General features: G+C 46.9%; 4 protein-coding genes across 7 annotated transcripts; 1 reads left to right on the forward strand and 3 right to left on the reverse strand.

Moving 5' to 3' along the window:
- Positions 1-153: 153 nt before the first annotated feature.
- LOC100831961 (ubiquitin carboxyl-terminal hydrolase 21) lies at positions 154-5,690 on the forward strand. 2 transcript variants are annotated; one of them, XM_010237538.3, is made up of 15 exons: positions 154-441; positions 1,012-1,095; positions 1,211-1,270; positions 1,362-1,439; positions 1,554-1,658; positions 2,247-2,321; positions 2,493-2,570; positions 2,669-2,749; positions 2,863-2,983; positions 3,084-3,194; positions 3,476-3,648; positions 3,721-4,056; positions 4,137-4,256; positions 4,334-4,799; positions 5,111-5,690. In XM_010237538.3, the coding sequence occupies exons 1-15, from the start codon at positions 391-393 to the stop codon at positions 5,374-5,376; spliced, it is 2,205 nt and encodes a 734-aa protein (XP_010235840.1). In that variant the 5' UTR covers positions 154-390; the 3' UTR covers positions 5,377-5,690. The 2 variants fall into 2 exon arrangements, with proteins under 2 accessions (XP_010235840.1, XP_010235841.1); XM_010237539.3 differs by having other exon boundaries at positions 2,672-2,749.
- Positions 5,691-6,543: 853 nt separating this feature from the next.
- LOC100832253 (ABC transporter B family member 2) lies at positions 6,544-13,293 on the reverse strand. The gene is made up of 8 exons (XM_003572793.4): positions 12,863-13,293; positions 12,700-12,754; positions 12,445-12,620; positions 9,167-10,554; positions 8,425-9,091; positions 8,062-8,309; positions 7,560-7,972; positions 6,544-7,477 (listed from the first exon to the last, which is right to left on the reverse strand). Exons 1-8 carry the CDS (start codon positions 13,115-13,117, stop codon positions 6,909-6,911), a joined length of 3,771 nt encoding a protein of 1,256 aa, XP_003572841.1. The 5' UTR covers positions 13,118-13,293; the 3' UTR covers positions 6,544-6,908.
- Positions 13,294-15,226: 1,933 nt separating this feature from the next.
- Positions 15,227-19,209, reverse strand: LOC100832563 (F-box/LRR-repeat protein At1g06630). 2 transcript variants are annotated; one of them, XM_014900240.2, is made up of 4 exons: positions 17,526-19,209; positions 17,300-17,452; positions 16,900-17,204; positions 15,227-16,054 (listed from the first exon to the last, which is right to left on the reverse strand). In XM_014900240.2, the coding sequence occupies exons 1-3, from the start codon at positions 18,498-18,500 to the stop codon at positions 16,914-16,916; spliced, it is 1,419 nt and encodes a 472-aa protein (XP_014755726.1). In that variant the 5' UTR covers positions 18,501-19,209; the 3' UTR covers positions 15,227-16,054; positions 16,900-16,913. The 2 variants fall into 2 exon arrangements, with proteins under 2 accessions (XP_014755726.1, XP_003572842.1); XM_003572794.4 differs by lacking the exon at positions 15,227-16,054 and having other exon boundaries at positions 16,647-17,204; positions 17,526-18,965.
- Positions 19,210-19,354: 145 nt separating this feature from the next.
- On the reverse strand, positions 19,355-23,510 carry LOC100833890 (histone acetyltransferase MCC1). Of its 2 annotated transcripts, none has more exons than XM_003570097.4 (5): positions 23,047-23,510; positions 22,828-22,972; positions 22,654-22,753; positions 22,342-22,570; positions 19,355-19,738 (listed from the first exon to the last, which is right to left on the reverse strand). In XM_003570097.4, exons 1-5 carry the CDS (start codon positions 23,151-23,153, stop codon positions 19,588-19,590), a joined length of 732 nt encoding a protein of 243 aa, XP_003570145.1. In that variant the 5' UTR covers positions 23,154-23,510; the 3' UTR covers positions 19,355-19,587. The 2 variants fall into 2 exon arrangements, with proteins under 2 accessions (XP_003570145.1, XP_003570144.1); XM_003570096.4 differs by having other exon boundaries at positions 19,355-19,771; positions 23,047-23,503.
- Positions 23,511-23,807: the final 297 nt, after the last annotated feature.

The raw sequence follows: 23,807 nt of genomic DNA on the forward strand, positions 1-23,807 counted from the left end.
ATTCGCTGAAGGAGCGGGAAACCGAAAACGGGGAGGCAAAACACGCTTCCCCCCCACCACGTCGGCAGCCGCCCGCCCTGCCCTGGATTTGGTGCTCCCACCTGCCCCAGCCCGTTCCCCATTTTCCCCTATCCCGCCGCAAGCGACGGTTCAACGCGCCCGCCCCCGTTTCAAACCCCCAAAAATTAAAATTCCCTCCTCTCCTCCTCTTCGCCGCCGAACAAATCGCCCCCCACCTTTTTGATCCCCCGCACCTCTCGATTTTAGTCCCTCCAATTCCAACCAACCTCTGCCTCTCGATTCCCGCAGCTCTCGTCTACCTCGCCCGCACCAACCTACCCAACACCTACCCCCCCCTGCGAAACCCTAGCCGGCGATTGCCCCCCACCAATGGCGGAGCAGGACGACGCCGTGAGATGCAGCCTGCCGTCCCCCGTTCAGGTGAGGTTCGCTGCCTCCGTTTGTTGGTTTCGGTGTTTGACTGTTGGGTCTGAACTCCCTGGGTGAGTCTCGTTATTAGAGTTGGCCTGCGCGGTACGAACGCGATCCTTACTTTTTGCTTACCCAGGATTGCGCGCGGTTGACTTTCTGTGTGGGTGATTATTTGAAGGTTTAGTGTTTTAAGGTGTTATATCGTTTTTTTCTGTTGGATCGTTGCGGTAGTTTTTGCCCGAATCTCCACCAGTGCGTATTATGTGTGTGTGTGTGTCTGAGAATCCAGATTTGGTTGTGCTATAAGCCGCCATTATTACTGGCCAGCGATAGTTGTTACACTTGTTACTCTATTTAGATGGAAGCATTCCTGGTGACGATCGTTTTGTTCGGTTAAATTGTTTTGACGCCATAGTCTGCCCTTAGTTAAACAAATGGTCATATTGAAATGGTGATAATTTCGATCTGCCTCTACGTGCTATCTATGGTCAAATGGTTGTATCTTCCAAAGAAGGCATAGTTTTGTAACTTTGTACTATCATGCAACCACATATCTAACTGTTATGATTGTTTTGTCAGGGGGACATCTGTGGAGAAAATGGGGGTGAGAGAACTGAGCAGTACCAACCATTTTTCTCCATGTGCCCACCGCTTCGCACTCTTGTATGATACTGAATTTCGCTTATGCCCATTCAATTTTGTACAAAAGTACTCTACTACTTGCTACTGTGCACAAGTTTAACTTGATTATGTGGTGTTCCTGGCTTGTGCTTAACAGAGCTATTCAAATTCTTGGGATGGGGTCTGTGCTCCTGTAACAACAAAACCTTGCCAAACTGTGAGCTAGTAGCCCTGTCAGCTTGATTTAGCGTGCTTATTTGTTTTTGGTGTCTCGTAATTCTTATGGTGTTGCCTTTTCTTTGATATAGAGCGGGTCAGATTTAATGGATGATGATTTCATGCCAAGTGCACCTTGTTTTCCAGAAAGCAAGGAGCCCCAAGCTGAGGTATGTGCTCTTTGCCTCCAACTTTTGTTCAATAGCTTCATTCTCCTGATTAGTCCGTTTGGATATGTGCGATGGTGGTTTGCTAAGTGGTGTCTATTAATGTGCTGTTTTCAGAGCATCTCTGATATATTAGATGAACTAAACAAGTCCCCTTCATTGCCTTCAATGCACAAGGAACATGAGGTGGCACAGCATCCACAGGAAATTGAACAACTAATGGTATGGAGTGCGAGCCTCATCAGTTTGTTTCTGTGATCATCTCCAGGGAACTACAAGTCTATAACATACATCTCTTTGCTGTTATAATTATTTCCCCAAAACATTGCACCATGCTTCATGGCCTTAACACTCAACCAGCTGAGAATTTTTATAGTTCACATCTTTCCTCATCCTGCGCCATCTATTACTTTGGATATATAACAATAGCTTAAATAATCATCTAGTTGAGAGTCTATTAACTGATTTCTGGCATAAATTCAAGCATAATTAAATTCTTCACACCTGAATTTTGTGTAGTTTGCCAATCCTTAATATTTAAAGCTTAGGTTATGAAGTATCCATCCGTCCCATATTAAGTGACTCAAATTTGACCAAATATGGATGCATCTATACACAAAAAACATCTAGATACATGTCATATTTTGTTACTTAATATGGACAGAGGGAGTACCACTTATCCTGCAGCCAACTCAAATGCAGTTTAGTTATATTTGATGTCCTGAATTACTTGTATAATATATCCTAGATGGATTCTTTCTTATGTCAGTTCTCTAATCTTGTGTTGCTTTTTTGTGCCTGCTACTTTAGGATGACTCTGGTGGACTAGATGGGGAAACAAAGCAGCAGCCAGAACCCCTTGGCACAGAGAAACCCAGTTCCATTGTATGTTTCTCACCTTGTTGATCTGCATTTCTATCTTAAGTCCTTAACTTCTTTTGGGACATGTGATCTAATTGTATGTGCTTGCTGGAGCCTGGAATACAGAATATTTTCTAGGAATAACAGTTATTAGGTGTTTAACATTCACTATTTTTGTTGTTGGTACGCCTACAGGATGTAATAGAAAAATTAGGGGAGGAAACTACACAGCAGTCGCTGTCCTTTCCCAAAAGCATGCAGTGGAGCTCCTGTGTAAGTGGCTTTACTTATTAGCTTAATCACATTTTATTGTGTGAGATTTTGGACCAATAACATTGTTTCAGACCATTTTACTGACCACTTATGTTTAGCAGAGTGGTATTGAACCTTGTGACAAGGAAAGTAACCAACTTTCCTTATCTTTCTCTCGCTTGAGGCGACCCCAATCAGTGGTATGTAATTTTTTTTATATAATGAGTGGTATGTAATGTATTGTTACTAAGTTTTTTATATGCTAGTGTGATGTTTTGGTGTTTATCCATTGTTATAAGATCTTCATCTGCAGGGAGCTGGTCTTCGGAATATGGGAAATACATGCTTCCTAAATGCAACTCTTCAGTGCATCACTCATACTGTGCCACTATTTAAGAAGCTCCGAAGCACTGACCACCCTACTCCATGCTCATGTATGGATAGTTTCTGACAATCACCTTTTATCGTATTTAAAAATTTCCAAATCATTTTTGTTTTGTTTTGCTTTACATGATTTGGTCTGTTACGGTACAGATGATGAAGATGGATTCTGTTCTTTCTGTGCCCTTAAAGAACATATTGAAGAATCAATTCGAAGGTCTGGATCTGTTTTAATGCCAGCAAGGTTCAAAGATAACTTAAGGAGTATCCTTTGCTTTTGAGTTTTATGCTTTGTCTATTAAATTTTGTTTCAGACTAGTGTTGTCTGCATGCATGCTCATTTTCTCAGCCACAGGACTTCCATTTTGCAATAACACTAACAAGAATCGGAAGTTTGCAAGCCATCTTTTCTCTGCTTGTCAAATTAAACGTATATCGCTTTCTCTTAACTTTATATCACATTCTTGCATCTCGCTATTCATTGAAGTATTGCCATCTTGCCTTGTTGCAAATTGTCAATGGGATTCCTTGACCTGATTTCCCAGAGTTATCTTCAGATTTTAGACCAGGACAACAAGAGGATGCACATGAGTTCCTACGTTGTTTGCTGGATAACTTGCACAAGTGCACCCTTGATCCCAAGTCAAAGGGGAAGCCCTCATCTTTTGATGAAGAAAGTATTGTCAAGCGGGTGTTTGGCGGCCAACTAAAAAGCCAGGTATTTACCTTTTCATCGCTATTTTGTCCTCTTTGTACTTGTGCTGCAACTAATGCTATTCTGTTTATATAGTTGACATGCCGTGAGTGTGGTCACTGCTCGGAGACATCTGAGCCCTTCCTTGATCTCAGCTTGGAGATTGATCAGGTTGATGACCTTGTTGCTGCTTTGGAATCATTTACCAAGGTGGAAGAGATCGGGGATGCTGAGAACAAGCTCACCTGTGAAAGTTGCAATGTCCAAGTTTGTAAGGGCAAGCGGCTTTTGCTTGACAAAACACCTGATGTCATTGCGTTTCAACTCAAGCGTTTCACCACACTTGATCATTCCATTGAAAAGATTGACAAACATGTGGCGTACCCATCTGAGCTTGATTTGAAGCCGTTCCATAGCAACCCAGTCAGTGAGGTGAGTTTTTGTGCTATTCTCTGCTAGTAAGCTTATCACGAAGACATGTTTTGATGTTTTGCTTGTACTTTCATGGGCAGGAAGAACTGAAATATGATCTTTATGGTGTTGTTGAGCATTCTGGCTTACCTAACTATGGCCATTATGTGTGTGCCATTCGTTCTTCACCAAGCACGTGGCACTTGATGAATGACTCCCAAGTAGGTGCCACAAGTCAATTGATCTTGCTTTTATGACTCATCTTTTCACTCTTGTAATAGTCACACTTGTGTTGCAGGTTGATTCCATAACCGAGACAAGCGCACTACACCAGGAAGCATATATCCTCTTCTATGTTAGGCAGGGCATATTTCCGTGGTTCTCAAGTTTGCTAGAGGAGGCCCTGCACACCGAGACTACAAGTGGTGCGTCTCCTGTGTCCGTCTTGGAGGATATAGATGCGGACTGTTCAACATCCAGTAACATTAGTTCTGGTGATAAGTTTGAAAAAGATGAAAATAGCCCATGCAAAGCATCTTTCCTTCCCGAGGAGCCTACTAAGAGATGTGCAGTTGATGCTTCCAACAGCATGAGCAAACAAGAAATCAGTCCGTGCAGAGCATCTCTCCAAAGTGATGTGGTCATGAGGTATTCCTCTAATGGTACTGAAGTCACGAATCCTGAGAGACCCTCGACTCCACCTCCCCGTCCCAAGCGACTGTCCTCCGAAGGTGTCCTTGGTGTGTTTGACTTTGAGGACTTAGGTAAGGATTTATTATCAACTGCATTTGGACATACATTCTATATTTGGCAAACAAGTAAATTGCCGTAGTGTAGTACTTGTTGCATCCTCAATTTATGTCCTTTGTTATAGTATTTTGCAATTTAATAACTAATACACAAATCCTAGATAATTTGATTCCAATACTATTACTAAAACCAGACAGTTGCAGTAGCTAATTAATTTCTCAGTCTGCTCTTCCTCCGTTTTATAAAAAGTGTCGTCCATTTTTTTATGCATGAGTACCTTATTTTAAACCGAGAAGGTTCACCTTTCTGCATGTCTCATTTACAGAGGATGAGGATGATCAACTGATGCCAATAGTTAAAAATCAAAAAAAGGTGAAGAAACCTAAAGCTGCATCTGCATCGAAGGTTGTGAAGGGTTCTTGCCTGGATAAGAATGCATCGCATTTAATTAATCGCATGCCATCCGCACGGAGAAAAGGTTTACTTGCCTGCATGCCCCCGCAGCATAGTGTAGCGCAGGCGCCTCGCAGCGATCCTCTGGACAAAAAGAAGAGGAAGATTAACGTATCCGTTCCCGTTCTTCAATACTAAGTACTTTTCAAGTCAGGTTCGACTGCCAGAAATGTTTTTGCTGTACGTAGTTTCCCATGCCTTGTCCAGGACCAACTAATTAAATCTTGCTGCCCGTATAGTGCAATAGAGCTTATGCTGCTGAGTCGTTCTTCCCTGTTGCTGCTTTCTGATGTAAAATGCCTACATGGAATTCGCTTTTGGTGTCTTTAGGATACCTTTGGGTTCAATGGGATTATGGGATGTGTTCCCACGGAAGAGATGCCCAGGGTGATATTTTCTTGACCAAATGGACCACCACCTGATATAGTAAGATGGTTTGCTCTTAGTTTAAATATAGTCCTGATGCGTCCTTCCAAAAAAAAAGTTTTGTTCCTTCCAAATAAAATATAGTCCTGGTGCGTGTCATTTTGTCAGCTTGTATGACACAGCCCTTCTGCACTAACAGTATAGTAAACTAATCGACATTCCTATTCCCTTCTTTTTATGTGAAAAAAAATCCTATTTCCGGTCAGGAGACAAAGTGTCAACGAAGCAACTTGGAGCAAAAGAACGGTGAAAGAGTATACAACTTTCATTCTTGAGGAACATGGGGACTGGGAGAACGCTGGGCTCCTTAGGGGTGGGGTTTCGGTGGAAAAATTCATAATTTATCAGTTATTTTAGATAATATTAAAAAACAAGATAGAGTGAGGTACAGAAGTGTAAAAGAAAGCGGATTCATCAGATGATACATGAGTCACTAATTCCGAATCAAGAGATTTGTTGTGGAATTTTTCAATTGAGTAAAGTAATAATATTAAAAACAACATCATCTAACCCCGTTGAAAAATTCAATTGGATTTTAGGAGAATTTTGGAATAAGAGAGAAATAAACAATTGAATTTGAAAAAAAAAACTTCTTCCTATTTTGGATTATTTCTTTAGGATTTAACCCTCTTTTTTGAGTGAAAGGTGGAATTTTCCCCTATTCTTTCTTATTTTAATGGCCTTTATGGCGAGTAGGTTGCTTCTCGGCATGTAATTGTTTTTGTTTTGTTTGCCACTTTGTGGTGTTGTATTGCCGCTTTTGCAGTGTTGTACTAGCCATTTGGCTCTTCTTTTTTAATTGATGATGCACCCGCTGGGTTGCATTCTTGAAAAAAAACAGAACGTCTTATTCGTTGCCAAAGAAAGTCGAGAAACATGGAATCTGGTAATAGCGGTGCCTTTTCTATTAGAAAAAATAATTCATTTACAAGAGGGAACAGCTAGGAACTCCATTTTATGACCCACTTCAATTGAATGGAACAGAGGCTACGATCCTAGGATAAAAAAAACAGATGTTTTTATCACCCAGCCACATACATATATGTATCCCTAATTGAAATCCCGTTATTACTGTCTAGTGCTATAAAGGAATCGAAAAATCAACATGTTCTCTTTATAATTGTGAACAGTTGTTTCAAGAAGAAAAAAGAAAGCAGGCAGCGCAGAGCAGAGCTTTTACATTCGATGCACTTAAGCCAAGAAAGAGGCAGCAACATACATCAGCACATGGTTCTTGAGGAAGCTCATGGACTGTGCCCCCCGTGCAGCTCTTGTTGCTGCTGTTGCTGCAAGTTGACGAGCTTGTGGTAGGCGCCGTTCTTGTTCTCGATCAGGTGCTGGTGATCCCCCTGCTCGATGATCTTGCCGTCCTGGAGCACAGAGATGACGTCGGCGTTCTTGATGGTGGACAGCCGGTGCGCGACGATCACGGTGGTCCGGTTCTTCATCACCCTGTCCAGCGCCTGCTGCACCACGCGCTCCGACTCCACGTCCAGCGCGCTCGTCGCCTCGTCCAGGAGCAGGATGGCCGGGTCCTTGACGATCGCACGCGCGATGGCGATCCGCTGCTTCTGCCCGCCCGACAGCTGCACGCCGCGCTCCCCGACCTTGGTATGGTACCCCTCCGGCAGCGAGCTGATGAAGGAATGCGCGTTCGCCAGCTTCGCCGCCTCGACGACTTCTGCCTCCGTAGCGCCGTCCTTGCCGTAGAGGATGTTCTCGTAGATCGTCGTCGCGAACAGCGCCGGCTCTTGCTGGACTAGGCCGATGTGCTTCCTGAGCGCCTTCAGCCTGAGCTTCTTGATGTCCTTCCCTACAAAATGTATCACTTTGTTCTGTTGACGTGCTCATCTCGAACAGAAAACTTTCATCTTTGAACAGCAAATAGTACGTACCGTCGATCAAGACTTTTCCGGCGATCGGGTCGTAGAAGCGGAGGATGAGCGAAAGAACGGTACTCTTGCCGGAGCCGCTCATCCCAACGAGCGCCATGCTCTTGCCAGCCTTCATCAGGAGGTCAAGTCCTTTGAACACGGCCACCTCGGACCTCGAGGGGTACCGAAACTCCACGTCCCGTAGCTGGATAACGCCCTCGACTTTCTTGACGTCATCGCCGGTATCGATCCTGACCTCGGTCTTCCTGTCCAGTATCTCGAACACCGAAGACGCCATCTGGTTCCCCTTGATGATGTCCGGTGCCATGGCCAGTGTCTCGCCCATTGCCAGCGCTGTCACGATGAGCACCATGAAGGACTTCATCACGGATTTGAAGTTGGCCAGCTCCTTGCTCATCAGCTCCGAGCCGTACCTGAATTTTGCAACACTTGTTAACAAATTGCTTTTGGAGTACTACAATTTTGGACCAAGTTCGCCGTGTTCGACGCAGTAGCACTTTACCATAAAGCCAGCGCGTAGGAAGAGAAGAGGAAGAACTGTGAGACTCCATAGAAGAGGCCGGCGCCCTGTCCTCGCCGGAAGGACCGCTTCCCAGGCTCCTTGAGCTCGTCAGCATAGAGCTTTATCACCTTCTCCTCGGCACAGAAGGCGGCCACCGTCCGGATGTTGCTCACTGCCTCCGCGGCGAGCATGTTGGCCTTGAGATACGACTTGCCAAGGTTGCCTCCGTATCCTTTCATGAACATTTTCTGTTGCATCACGACATAATTAGGACCATTCTGATTTTGCCAGAGGACTAGCAGTAGGAATGGGCTAAGGTCACTGAAATAAAATACACGGCCAGACAAACAATTGAGTGTTCACCTCACTGATGTGGCCGCTGACCATGAGGGGATATGTGGCAAGCACCACCAGCGTGATCCTCCAGTTGAGTATGAAGGCAATGATGAGCGAGGTGACGATCATGCCGACGTTCTGCAGCAGGATGGTGGACCGGTCTACGACGATGGTGCGCACGAGCGTGGCGTCCGTCTCGAGCCGCGACGACAGCATGGCGCTGGTGTGGCTGGTGCTGTCGAACCACCCGATCTCGTTCCGCAGGATGGCCGCGAACATCTTCTCGCGGACCCGCAGCGTGAGCCGCTCGCCCATGATGCCGAAGCTGAGGTGCTCGATGGCGTGGAAGATCACGGTGAGCACCGCGCCGCAGCAGAAGAGGATGGCGATCTTGCGCACCTCCTTCTTGGTGGTGTCCCAACCCATGTAGTAGGAGACCAGCGCCTGCGTGACCCCGAGGGCGAAGAGCGGCATCTGGGCGCCTGCCACGAACGCGCTGATGGTGCCCGACAGCCCAAACATCCAGTCCGGTCGGACCATGGAGTAGAGCTTCTTCATGGAGACGGGCTTCCCCTGCTTGTGCCCTTCTTCGTGCGCCGCCTCTGCAGCGCCGTAGCGGCTGATCGAGTCCTTGTCGGAGCGGAAGCTAGCACCCATGCTCGTCCTCCCTGACAACTCCCTTGAGTACTTGAAACTGCGTGCCATAAAACATTAACATCAGTAATGAACTCATTGTTCAGCTGCGTACAAGACATATAGTACTCCGTACCTCTGTGGCCTGGTGATGCTTGCGCTATCCGAGAAAGACGGCTTGTGCTGGAGCTGCGCAGCCTCCTGCAGCTGGATGAGCGAGGCGTAGGCGCTGCGAGGGTTGGCCATGAGCTGCTCGTGGGTGCCGGTCTCGACGATCCTCCCGGCGTCCACCACGGCGATGGTGTCGGCGTTCCGGATGGTGGACAGCCGGTGCGCGATCACGACGGTGGTTCGGCCGACCATGACGCGGTCCAGCGCCTCCTGCACGCTCTTCTCGGACTCGGCGTCCAGCGCGCTGGTGGCCTCGTCCAGGAGCAGGATGGACGGGTTCTTCAGTATCGCCCTCGAGATCGCGATCCTTTGCTTCTGCCCGCCGGAGAGCTGAATCCCGCGCTCGCCGACCTGCGTCTCGTACCGCTCGGGGAGGTGGTTGATGAAAGTGATCGCCTCGGACAGCTTGGCCGCGTGGTTGATCTCCTCCATGCTCGCGTCGCCCTTGCCGTAGAGTATGTTCTCCCGGATGCTGGTGGCGAAGAGCGCCGGCTCCTGGTTGACGAGCCCGATCTGGCCGCGCAGCCACTTGACGTCCAGGTCCCTGATATCATGCCCGTCGAGGAGAACCGCTCCCGACAGCGGCTCGTAGAACCGCTCGACGAGGGACACCACGGTGCTCTTGCCCGACCCGCTCCCGCCAACAAGCGCCACGATCTTGCCAGCCGGGAAGTCGAGCCTAAACCCGTCGAGGATGGCCACGTCCGGGCGCGACGGGTACGCGAACCGCACGTCGCGGAACTGGATGCTCCCTTCCACCGCCGGCAGCGTGCGCCCTGCCTTGGCGCTCGTCTTGCTCACCGTGCTCCGCTCGATCATCCGGAAGATCGGGTACGCGGCCGTCCTGGCCCTGAGGAACGTGGATATGTTGGGCGCCGCCTGGCCGAGCGAGAGGCCGGCGATGACGACGTTGAGCATGGTGGTGAATGACTCGCCGCCGTTGGAGATGCGCTTGTGGACGACGAGGCCCGTGAACCAGACGAGCAGCGCCCAGGAGAGGAAGAGCACCGAGTGCATGGAGCCGAGGCCCAGGCCCTTGGCGAGCCCGCCCTTCTTGCCGTGCCTGTACGTCCGCAGCAGCGCCTCCCGGTACGCCCGCACGGCCTTCTCCTCGCCCACGAACGCCTGCACCGTCCGGACGTTGCCGATCGCCTCCTCCGCGATCTCGCCGGCCTTCACGTACGACTTGCGCACGCGCGCCATGAGCCCGATGGTCACGTACGCGTACACGCCGCCCGCGATGGCGATCAGCGGCACGATGGCCAGGGTCACCAGGCTGATCTGCCACACCTGCGAGAACCCGATGGCGAACCCGGCCACGAACCGGCTGATGTAGTGCATGAAGTTGCCCACCTGGAACACACACTTGCTTTGTCAGCAATCAACGCAAGACCACACACAAGACATAATTTGATTCCAGTCAGTCAAGCGTGTCGCTGCGTGTCTACCAGCGCAATGAACAAGTGTTGCTCAGGTTCAGGATGATGAATTCGTGGTCAACGAAACCGGTCAAGTAGCACCATCGATCGGTAGACGATTAAGATCTGGATCAGCCGTGCAGGACTACGCCTGATTAAGATCTTGACGGTGCCGGAACCTCTTGTCCCGGGCCCACGGATGTCATGTCGGGGAGAGTACACGTGGGAAGATGTAAGACCGACACGTAAACAGTAAACACTTTTGTTTAGCTAGGAGGCTAGGACCACTTGGATTCTCTCCGAGGCAAGGAAACCATGTGCATGTAAGCATGTTATAAGAAACAATTTGGTATGTTGCAGAGGCCGCGCAGAGTTAAAAGTACAACCAAAGTATTGATAGCAGTACTTTAGCTTTCTTAAAAGAACTTAAATTTTTTCCCTTGAGTAGGATGGAGTGATCATTTTTTTGCTTTCATAAATCCAGAATTGGGGATAGCATTGGCACCACTGACTTGTTGATCCAAGCAATTTATTGCTGGTCTACACTAAAAGACATATCACGTGCAAATGTGACTTTAGTGTAAATTACAATTTCATCCAAATTCGTACTTGTTTCCAAGAATCTTCTAGTAACAACATATGTTTCCTTGGATTTATTTTTGAAATTTCTCTTGACTATCCCAGTGTCGATTTTCTTTATCCAACGAAAACTGAGCACTTGCACATTTGAGAAATCGTGTGCAATATAAACCCTTCTAAATAGTCATTTCTAAGTTGACTTAGAAGTAATAAATTCCGTAAAGAATTATTTCCAACTGCAACAAGGTTAAATTATTTTGGAATTAAAAGACAGCGTGCATGGTCCTACGAATTATATTTTTCTTTCTGTTTGCGACTTGAATTTCACGCGCTAGTACGAGTGTACAACTATACCAATAAGAAAAAGTAGGTGGCTGAATTTGGTGGACAGACAATCACAAGAATTTTGTGACGGCGATAGCCAGCTCATGCATGACTGAGAGAACACTCTTGCAATGTAATTAACCCGTCCTCCATTGATCATACTGCATGCATATATAGGTCGTGCTGTCAGATCAGATCTGATCAGATCAGCTGGTTAGCTACTGGAATGGGAATAAATAGCGTGTGCAGTAGTAGCATCATGCTTGGTGAGTTCTATCTAAACAGTCGGCGTATCAAGACGTTCATTTATTGTGATTTATGTCAATCTGGACAGACCGCGCTCATTTATATCCCATATTTCTTTGCAGTAGAGGGGCAAAAAAAAGGTGCCGGGGAGAATATGCAATGGAATATGACGGTGAAAATCCGCATTTCGCGGAACTTTCAAGTTTCACAGAAATTCCGCCAATTTTCACCTCTCATACGCATTGGATCTATGCAATGCTGTCCTTTTCTTGCTGTGCCACATGAAGAGAGAGATGCATGAGCCCGAATACACTACACAGAGTGGTTGGCTACGTCTCACTTGACGGGAAATTCGATCAGATCGAGCAAACCTTACGAGCTTGGAGATACGGGCAAAACACTTCTGGGGCTGGGCCGTGACATTTCAAAACGATGGATGACGCCTCCTGAAACCGCAACGCCTTCAATGCCCTTCACCAACCCGAATAACTCCCCGCCCCCCCCTATCAATTCAACTCACCACTCTTTGGGGCCTTTTCCCCTCTGGCTTCACACCAAATGAACGGCATGGAACGTGCAACGGCGAGAGAAAAGGCGGCAACAGACGCGCAGTACGTACGTACGAGAGCCGATCGTCACGCGTACGCTACGGAGTAACCAGGTACAGTACGCATACCTTCTCGGAGATGGCGTCCTGCACGACGAGGATGTCGCTGGTGATGGCGTTGATGACCTCGCCGGTGGAGGCCTCGGTGTCGAAGACGGCGATGTCCTGCTCCAGCATCGACCGCAGGTACGCCAGCCGCATCTTCGCCGCCTGCCGCTCCCCCGTGTGCATCCAGCACGCCACCTCTGTCACCAACAATGTACATGCATTGTGTAATTTGTTAAAAAAAAAAGTTCCAGTGGAGACGCTTGTTTATGCACGTACCGGTCCACGACGAGAAGAGAATGACCACGCCCAGGTAAACAAAGTCCAGCGAATACTGCAATCACCACGTAGGACGACGATGCGCGCAAAGGTAACAAACAGAAAGCGGATCAATTTCCCGGCCCGTCAGGCCATGCATATATGCGTGCAAGCGCGTGCGTACCTTGGCGACGCGGCCGGAGACTTCGGTGGGGAAGAGGTAGGCGATGCCGATGATGTTGATGAGCTTGCCGAAGAAGATGAAGAAGACGGGCACGGAGGCGCCGTGCGCGCACGCGCCCAGCGAGCCCACCGCCATCAGCACGTAGTCCCAACGGTCCGCGAACGAGAACAGCTTCAGGAACGGCACCTTCTCCACCTTCTGCTCCGCCTCCGCCTTCTTCTTCTTCTCATCGCCGCTCTGCACCGACGAGCTCATCTTCTCGCCTCCTCCCTCCGAGCTGCGCGGCCGGCGTCCACTTTAGTTAGTTAGACACTGTGTTCGTGTTCTTGTGCGTGTCTGCTGGCTGATCGAGCCAGAGTACTGACTGCGAGTGGAGAGAATCTGGGCAGTGCGCCCCTGTGCCTGCGCGTGTGTGGGGAGGGGAGGTGCCGTAGGGCTATAAAGACTAGCCTGGACACTCCACGCTCGTTTGGGGCGGTGGTTGTAAAACTTGCCAGCATTTTAGCTGTGGGCGTGCCGTGCCAGGGCGTAGGATGGCCGCGGAGGTGATTCGCGTGGTAGCATTTTACTTTTTCTGCAAAATTAAATGTTCAAGATAAAAAATGAAAAGTTAAAAAAAATTAAAAGTATAAAATTAAAATCTTCTAATAAGAAAATAAAAGGTAAAATTTCAAAATATACAAGTTCAAAAATTAAAAATTAAAAGCTCAAAAAAAATATATCAGCAAGCAAAAAATTAAAAGTTGCTGCCAAAAATGGCAAGAAAACTGGGGATGTCGAAATTCGTCCGTCAAGAACTGTTTGGGCGGTCGTCCTTCAATTAGGCGCCCTCCTAAAAAATAGTACTAGTTGACTTGTATTATGAGATATGGCGTTTCTTTTTTTTCTATCCATATAGACGGCAAAGTAGGCATGTATATATCTCTTTAATTTATCCAAACTAGAACCAACAGTTTGTTGGATGAATAGGACGACGATTGCATTCTTAATCCGTTGCAGTGCCTCATTTTAAGTCAGATTATCATTTCAGTTGTGACGTGCTTGCCGAATGTGATGCATCATTTAACACGGATTATCCTTTCGTGGTAGGACATATCCATCGAGCAATACATCAATGATAACTTCACTAACCCTAAAGCTCCACGACTTCGATCTACAGAGTGCTCTCTCAGACATCAATGATAACTTCGTTAAACTTGTCAAACTTTAACAAGTTTAACAGTTCAGTAAATTTATACGCCATATATTTTAAAAAGAAGGGAGTGTTAAGTTTTGTACGAGAGGCCTAACATACTTCTTGTCGCTCGGTGAAAACCACCGTACAAATTTCGCAAGTAAGAAAAGACGCCGTACAAAGAATTTGAACCAAACCGTGCCGCCAACTTCTACTTTCTTACCTAGTAAGTTCAGAAGCGATCAAAGGTAAGTACAAGGATAACCCAGTACCAAATACCTTTTCACTTGATCTGACACCGGAGCAGGTGGAGTACAGTACTGCTGAAAACGCACTGCTGCTGCTGCCGCCGCCGCCGTGCTGCGAGTAATTAATTAGCTACAAATAAAGGGGAGATTGAATGTGGGAAGGAAAATGCAGTTGAGAGTCGCGAAAGATAGATAGGTTAGATGGGTCATACACATGCGACAGATCAGTGCAGAGTTGGACACTTGCCGGGCGCTACAACCTGACTCTGCGAGACCGAGACGACGATGCTCGCTTCGATCCGTCGTGGTGGTGGGCGCATCCCCGTAGACCACGACGTGGGATTTATGGCGAGTTTGGTGGCTGGTTTCCCCGTTTCTCCCCCGCGTTGTTCCGGCGCGGCCCGCGTCGCGCTGGCCGAGTGCCGTTTCCGGGTACGCAGCTTCGGTTGGGATTTGGTGTCGCGGAAAGCCACTTGATCTGCATGCCGTTTCTCCTCTCTCGCAGCACACTTGGCGTTGCATGCAGATGCAGAGACAGGAGGATGTTGTCTGAAATGTGTATTGCGGAATGCAGAGACAGTAGGTTCGTGTGATAGCTTCGTCGTTCATGAGTATCATCGGTGCTCCGTGGAGGAGAAAAACGGAAGAAGGGAGTAGAAATGCGTTGGGGTTATGCAATTATGGAGCTTCATTGCTGGCTGTACATATAGTGTACAGCCAAAGTGCATGTGCGGCGGGCAATCGCAGCGCTGAAACACTTGGAAACGTGGCTGGTTCGTAGTGAACCAAACGTGTAAAGTATCATCAACGCCCACCGGGCCTGAAATTTTCTACAATCGACGACCCGTTTGTGTGGATCGAGTGGACCTCGTTCTCACTGTAGGATGCTAGGACGGGGACAAGAGGGCCTTTATGGACAGAACGGACATGATCTGGATGGGCTAAAACATTCCATCAAATCTATTTATTCTCCACGAATAAACTCGACACGAGATCTGCCCTAATCCCTCCAACAATTCTGGATGACTCTCCGAATAATCAAGCGAGCAAGCAGTAGTTGCTCGACTACACAGGCTAATGTTAAACTACGTCACCGGTACATTTTCCTTGCCCGTCCATAAGTCCATTTGCCCTCTTAAGAAAAGTTCAGAACATTTACAGATGCGGATCGTCATGCTAAGGCACGTGTACCTCCAAAAGACGTACTCGCACTACTGTACTTCTGTAAGACTTGTACTGTTGGATCGGAAAACTTGCGCCGATTCCTTGGCAAGGGGCACCCAGCTTTGACATGGCGCCATCAATGCCAGCAAGCCGACTTAGCTGGAGCAGTGGCGCGAGGAGCTGCATTGCCAACGGGACAGATCCGCTACATGCTCGAGCAGTCACTGATTTCAACGTGACGACGGAAGACAATGCGCATTAGTTCTAGAGGGATACCATTTGTTTGGTTTAAAGGACGTCAAGGACAGATGCGATATTCTCCGGAATAGGAGTACCATATAAGTAGAACAGAGAAACTTGTAGATCAGGAGGCTCTCAGTTGTGAGTTGTGACCTGAACAGATCAAAGGATTTAGCAGGAACTGGCATCTAGGGTGTGTTTGGGACAGCACATTCATAGTCCGCTCACAGCTTCAGTTCCACGGAAAAGTGGAGCTATCCTGAACACATCTTACAGTCACTGATTTCTGCATATTGAAACAGACAGTCGAGGACTGAGTGTAGGTAAGGCGAGAATTATAATCGTTTCTGGACGTTCTCACCTGGCCTGTTCATGAACATTGAACAACAATATAAGATGCAAAAGAAAAGATATGCGGAGAATTTTTATAAATAAAAAATCGAGATATCAAGTAAGCCAGATATCACAACCAGCCAATTTCAAGAGTTCAAGAGACCAGCATTTCTGGATCAGATATGGTTCTGGGAACATAATATCACCAAGCTCAATAGCAAGTTATATTTATCATTTTTTGACGTCATTCAAACTTACTTACCTGCTGCCATACATCTCGCATGACTGGCCTGGTCAGTTCAGACTAAAAGTAAACTACTCCCTCCGTCCAACAAAAGATGTCTCAAGTTTGTCAAAATTTGAATGTATCTAGACATGACTCAGTGTATAGATGCAATCAAATTTAGTTAAAGTTGAGACATCCTTTGTTGGATGGAGGGAGTACACAAACAACTTGGTTAGTAGGTCTCCAATTTGGCATTGGAAGTGGCTTCTGGAGCATTCAACAAAACCTTAAAAGTTGGTGTAGAAACATAGCTTTCAGAGATTATCTAATAGGTTTGATTAGTTTACATGACCCAAATTTTTAGATCATTCAATAAATTTCATCAGAAAAACAGCAGAGTTTGCATAACACAGTCAAATGCTCATTCAAATTTAGCTATTCAGGCAACGAATAACAGTAAGTTCATGATGGTTTTTGCTCATAAAACTTGTTACTCTATCCTACAAAGATAAGTTTCTCAAAAATAAAGATCACCAATAAACTATAAATTTCAAAGTTAATAGGCCAGTCAAGCTAAATGTAGCTTGGACATGAATTAAAATGACAACTAGCAGCTCCTTCAAGGACGGGAAGACTTCATCCACTGACTTACACACAATCATCTCATCATGCAGTGGAGCGAAACTGGATGCTGGCATTCCTGGAGGCCTTCCTGAACTTCAACACCCTGCACCTGAACTTGGCCAGCTCGAGGCCATCCATGGAAGGCACAATAGTCATCATCTCCAACATCGGCGCATTCTTGAGTAAAAGCTTAACTAACTCCAATCCACTCTTGTTCTCATCGATGTACTCCATCCTAATTGTCCTGAGATTCCTCATAATCCCCCCTTTACCACCCATAACACCATACTTAACTCTGTCGCCGTTGCACCTTCTCCGGTTGCCCTGCGATGGCTGTAACAACATGCAATCACACCATTGGCATTATCATCATTGTACCGCAGAAAAGGTACAAGAACATTGAAAGAATTGAAGGATATATATCTCACCACGACAGACACAGAAAGTTCTTCCACGTTGGGGCAATTTGCAAGCAATGGAGCAATGGACAAAGCACCTTCTTCCTTCCTTTGTATTATGCATGCCAACCGTGACACCATATCTAGCCGCAAATTCAACCACTCCTCAGGACGTGCAAATTGCTTCAAATTATTCAAAGGCCAACAATCAGAATCCTCAAACACATATACTTTACCAGAGCAAGACATGATATACCTCAATGCACCAGGGCGAAAGCACTAGGTTCCGTACATTCCCAACCAAGGCAAGGAGCGCCCTGATATTAGGCTCCTGGAGCTTAACTGGTGGCTTCTCAATGGCCAGAACGACTTCGTGCAACGAATGGGCGCCATCAATCATGTGCCTGTTTGCCATTTCACCCGAGTAGCGGAGAGCGCGCAACGCAGGCATCTCAGAAATGGTAATAGACGACTGCTGCGTCCAGGAGCAGTCCGTGATGGCGAGCGAGCAAAGCTGCCTCGTGCCGGCTAGTCGGAGGGCGCCCATATGGCACCGTTCAAGGATCAGGTGGCTGAGCTGCGCGCAGTGAGAGAAGAGATCTTCAAGGAAGTCGTCGCAGCCAGCCAGCGAAACGGAGGCGAGGTGAAGGCGGCGGAGGCCGGTGAGAGGGCAGAGAGAAGGGAGGGGAAGGGCGTAGTGGTCGAGGCGAAGGGTGAGGGATGTAAGGTTGGTGCAGGCGAGGAGGGAGGGAGGGATCACCGCGAGGCGGGAGCGCGGGAGGTGGAGCTCCAACTGTTCGACACCGCGAGCCGCGGCGGCGGCGAGCCAGGAGGCGACGTGGCCGGCGGCGGTGGCGGCGAAGACCTGGTCGAAGAAGCCGTCGAGCGCGAGGCGGAGGCGGCGGAGCGGGTGGTGCTGCGCGCACGCGAGCGCGGCGGTGGCGGCGGCCGCGAATGCCGTCCTGCGACGAGGCGCGGCGGGGAACGCCGCCGGGAAGTCGAGGTCCAGCGCCGGCGCGGCGGCCAGCGCGCCGCGCCACCGGCGGGAGACGGCGGACGCGGCGACGGCGGACCTGAAGGGGAGCTTGGAGACGATCAGCCCGAGCACCGCGTCGGGGAAACCCTCGAACGGGTCGCCGCCGCCGCCATCGCCGTAGTCCTGGCGCGCGGCGTAGGCGCTCGCGTAGGTGAGCCCCGCGGCGTTGTTGGGTATCAAGTGCTTGGTACGCATGGCCCCGCCCCCGACTGCAGTATGCTCGGCGGATTTGGAAGAGCCTTTCTCGGAATCGAAGGCGACGTCGTCGGGAAGATCAAGTACACGGCCGAGAACCGAGGCGCCCGCCCGCAACCGACCTATGGCTTTAACGAAGAGTGAACGGCTTCTCTGCGTGCGACGCGCGCCCGTGGGTGCCGCCGTCCGTGCCGGTGGGTTTCCGCCAGTGGGGTTTTCTGCCGCCGGTTTGGCCCAGGCAGCCGAGCCAGGTGTGGAGGCGTCACGGTATCCCTCGCGGTCTCGCGGAGCAGTTTCTGGGGGCGCTTCTTTTGGCACATGTACAAAAAAGGTTTTCCACCCTGCGCTGAGCACGTCTGGTTTCAGCGTGTTTCTTCTGGGTCCGGTTTAGACCTTGGACCTGGGGCCGCCACCTGCATAGCGAGGCAGGCTTTGAATGCCGAGTTCAAATCCTCTCGGTGAGTAGCTGTCGCACGGAAGATTGCCAAAATCGTGGGTTTGATTCTCCGGCAGAGAGTAAAAGGTGCGCACCTTGTTTATTGCCCAAGTATAATTTGCCAGACATGCATCATTGCCTTCAATTGTACATTTGATGCCTCTTTTCAGTTTCTTTCCTGCCTCATTCAGTAATCCTCTAGTTCAAATTGGTTCTGTTTATGTCACAGATATCAACTTACTACTAATTCTTTCTTCACCTATAAAGGAGTTCTAAAAAAAAGCAAAGCAGGAGCATTATTGGGAAAAAATTGTGAGAAATCAAGAGATTGATGTGAACTTAAAAAGGAAAATGAAAGCGAGAGCTCTCACTGGAACAGAGAGCGCAGGAACTAATGCGCCTGATATGCAATCAGTCCTCCCATTCAATCGACATAACATTGCATAACTGTACATGTACATGATCATCAAATGCTCCAAGAAGCAGGGGACATTTATTTTCTTCTTTTATTTCTGCACTCTTCGCAAGAATGAACGTGTCTATGATTAACTGATAATTTATATACCTGGTTTGTCACAAAGGTACAACAACATTGCAAGCCACTCATGTTTCCACCAAAACAAGTAGAGAACATCTTCGCTGCAGCTAAATTTACACGTGACACCGTGTATCTTCACCACTGATGATCCTTTTATTATTCTGTGAGGTCAATAGGGTGGTTGATTCCTTGCAACGGGTCCATCTTGGGATACCTTTTTCCTCTTTGCTCCAGATTTTGGCAACCAGCATCTTTAGGAAAGCCCTGAAGTCAACAACAAATGAAGTTACAATCTCCCTGCACAAGATTGCCATGAGTTATTAGTGCATCATTTGATAACACAGCTATATTACTATAACCCTGAGATAATTTGACAATAGCAAAAGTCTGGAAACTGTAAAAGTAAATTCTTCTGGACCGGTTTCACGTACTAAGGGCTGTTTAGGTCAGGAGTTGATTCTATTAAAATAAGTTGTATTTGATCGATGCTAATAAACCAGGACAGTTCACGCCGACTATTACAAATAGGTCGCTACAGGGAATCAAAAAGCTTACGTCGACTATTACAAATAGGTCACTACAGGGAATCAAAAAGCTTACGTCGACTATCACAATAGGTCATTACAGGGAATGAGGAAAAACCAGTGATCTATGCAGTGAATATATAACCTATTTTACAAAATATCTTTTACACTCAATAACAAAAGAAGGATGTTAACTTAAATACCACATTAAAGTTGCAGCAACCAAGATATGTATTACTGCTCACAAAACAGAGCCCTCACTCAATTGTTTTCATAACTTTATACATCTTTTATAGTAATTAGTACGTGCATTGCTGTTAGCCTATTACAGCAAGAAATTAGAACCACGGTACATGTACAGGCTTCATAACATATTTGCCACAAACTTTTAAATTACTCATTCTGATCCAAATATAAGCAGTATATCATAAGCCCCAGTCAAACATTTAAAGATTTGACTGTCAACATAGAAGGTATTTCAAATCATCAATAATATTAAATTGTCACTACCAACTGATGGCCAACAGGTCAAGTACACTTTGCAGACCACCGGATCAGAGGGATTGCAAAGCAAACATAAGAAGAATCAAATTGTAGTCTAATTAGCTTCATATTAGAGTGAAACTAACCAGGTGCTAAATTGACCATGGTTTTGTCAAGTACTTCTGTACTTGATACTACATTTGTTCTTCAGGAAACATATCATACAAAGAATAACCAACAAGGGCAATAGGAATTGAAGCAAAGATGTGCCTTGGAGAGAATGTCAGTTTGCTATGCTAGGGCATAAGTCATGTTTTAGCCTTCAAACAGGAGTTTATAAAGGGTGGAGAAAGTAAGGAATGATCTGGACTATGGAATACAAGGCCTTGTTGGTGTTGAGCATTTATGTATATGGAGTAGTGTGGACCTCCGGAATCATGATTGTCTGATTTGGGAAGATTCTGTAGTGAGGAGGCGAATCCCTAGAATTGTAGCAGTCTGATTTCTTTGACCGGGGGACAAGGAAGAACACATGTGACCTTACCTGACTGATCAGGGTTGAGATCACTTATTAAGGTGTTGTAACATGAAACATACTAATATAAAACTGACCTTAAAGATAAACACCTGATTTATCAATTACTTTTGAAACTGAGTGCACATTTGAGGGTTGAAGGACCTTATATTCAATTTGATGCCTCTTAGAGCCAACAAGCACCAACTTATTGAGCGGTTCATGCCTCTCTTCAAAAATATTCTTGTATGTTAAGACATATAAATTTGCTGGAAGTCGGGACTTGGGATGGAATTGAAAGAAGCTAGATACTACTTGCTTAGTTTTAACATGTAACCTTGCATGCCATGTACTATTTAACTAAATCTTCTATCATATTTCATGCAATCAATTTGAAATTTCTAAAGACAGTAATGAAGGCTACCAAGAGTTCATGCCATGTACTCAGGACTTAACATGTAACCTTGCATGCCATGTACTATTTAACTAAATCTTCTATCATATTTCATGCAATCAATTTGAAATTTCTAAGGACAGTAATGAAGGCTACCAAGAGTTCATGCCATGTACTCAGGACTTAAACCTTAAGCAATCAGGGTTAAGGTGCAACACAAGATGCAACACCAAAGGTTGCATAAGGATGCAAAAGTCCACAATGCAAGTGTGAGCTGAAAAGGATGAAGGTTATCTCCTTAGTTGATTTTGTCAATAAGAAAGCATTGACATATTAGGATACAATTTATACAAGGTTTCTGTGTTTGCTGTTTTAATATAGGTTCAACTCAATCTAGGAAGAGTGCATAAATAACCCAAGTTGTACACAAAACACAAGAGTAGCAGCATTGTAAATTCGTATTACAGCAACCCACTAAAAAAATTGCACAAGATAAAAAATAGCATGCAGCAATGAAAATGAAAAAATAAAAAAAATTTATAGGAAACATGGACAAGATGAGCATGACGGCTCGATACATTCGATTTCACAATTGGTACAAACATCTACAGGCTCTCCCATGCAGACAGGTGCAGGTCCGGATGGCAATGGGTACCCGAAACCCGATTACCAGTTCTGAAGCCACGGACAGGTGCAGGACTGTATGCATCCACGGACAGGATTGGGTCACATTAACAGTTCTAAAGTCATCGACAAAACCAAACAAACTAGAAAAGTTCACACAATTGATCACAACAAGCATGACAGGCTTCATGGAGGAATTTGAGTTTGCCTATTTATTCTTAAGAAGAAACTGAGCATTGCAGAATTATCATATCAAAGCATAACATTGGATAACTATTAAATATGAAAATAGCAAGCTTCACCAGACAAAGCAAACGTAGGTACTTACAGTGGCGAACAAGGCGTACGGCCCCCGTTGACATAGTACACAAACAAGTATGAGTCATAATGCTGCCCTCTTATGTAGTAGAACATTGGTAGTCTTCTGACTAGCTTAAATAGCATCTTCTTGTAAAAGTTGATTGCAGGCTGGTTATAAGATATGACATGCAAATAAACACCCCTGCAATTTGATACACTTGCAGCATATTTAATCACCTCCCGAACAAGTGAAGATGCTGCAGGTTTGAATTCATATGAGGATCAACTGAATATAATCTACAAACTATAAATTTAAGATAGTAAGGGACAAGGTCACAACCTATGCCAAGGTTTCGGTAGCTATCCACTACACCGAGTGTCAGGATATAAAGAAGTGTTAGATCTTTGTGCGAGTTGTTATACCTAAATAAATCCTCAATCTGCAAATTCAATTGGTTAGCTCTACCGAGCACAGCAGTGGAGTATGATTTTCGGGAGCTCTTATATACTATACCTCGCTATCTTTTGCTGCAACCATCCTTGTGGTTACGAAGCCTACCAGCTCATCCCTGCCTTCATCCGATCTGCTGGTGTCCACAGCACCCCAGGAAATGATACCATGGCCATTGACGGCATTCAAGAAGAACTCTCTCTCGTACCTAACATAAATTGTTTCAGTAAGCTTGCAAGTGACGTGATAACAGTATGAGGAAGAAGCACACGCGGCAGTTACCTTATGGGAAACAGTGCGAGATGAATCTTCTCGAGAACTTCGAGGTCGGAGGGCTGGAGAGGGCGGTACTCTATGGTGGGGTAGATTTCGGATCTTGGGTCCAACATGAGAAGCTCCGGCGACGACGAGTACCCACCAGGTTATTCGCCAGGAGGCCCAGGGCGCGTGGCGCAGGGAGGGGCGAAAGGTCCCCCGCCGTCGAGGCGTGCCACCACGCTGGCGCGCCTCGTGCGCGGCACGGCGAATCGCAGCGGGTTTGGTGGCAGCGGCGCGAGGAAAGAGGGGGAGAAGGGCGGCGCGGCGCGGCGCTGGAGGCCGATTGCGGCGTGGAATAGAGAGGAGGACAACAGAGGAAGAGGAGGACGGATCGGGAGGGCGGGGGCAAGCGGAGACGGTGTGCGAGCGATGGTGACTGGGAGGAGGAAAGGGAGAAGGAAGGACAGGGACGCCAATCGGCTGTTTTGGATGTTAATCAGCAACTCATTTAGCTGAAGCTACAAAGAGGAGAGGATGGTTCAGGACTCGGGAGTCAGAATTGTCGAAGTCCAAATAAGTTGTTTCCCGAGTTGTTTTGTGTCATTTTTGTGCTTGACCTTTACAAGTTGTTTTCCAAGCTCAATTCTTACTTTTCGTATTGGTGGGTCTCATCTAAGCAAACATTTTGTATTGGGTATGTTGGAGTAAATATAGCAATTTAGCACTAATGCTAAACATCAGTGACTTGATAAATTTGAGTTTGCCCCACAGTGGATGACAATAGA

The sequence above is a fragment of the Brachypodium distachyon genome, chromosome 3 (assembly GCF_000005505.3).
Source record: "Brachypodium distachyon strain Bd21 chromosome 3, Brachypodium_distachyon_v3.0, whole genome shotgun sequence".
Lineage (NCBI taxonomy): Eukaryota > Viridiplantae > Streptophyta > Magnoliopsida > Poales > Poaceae > Brachypodium > Brachypodium distachyon.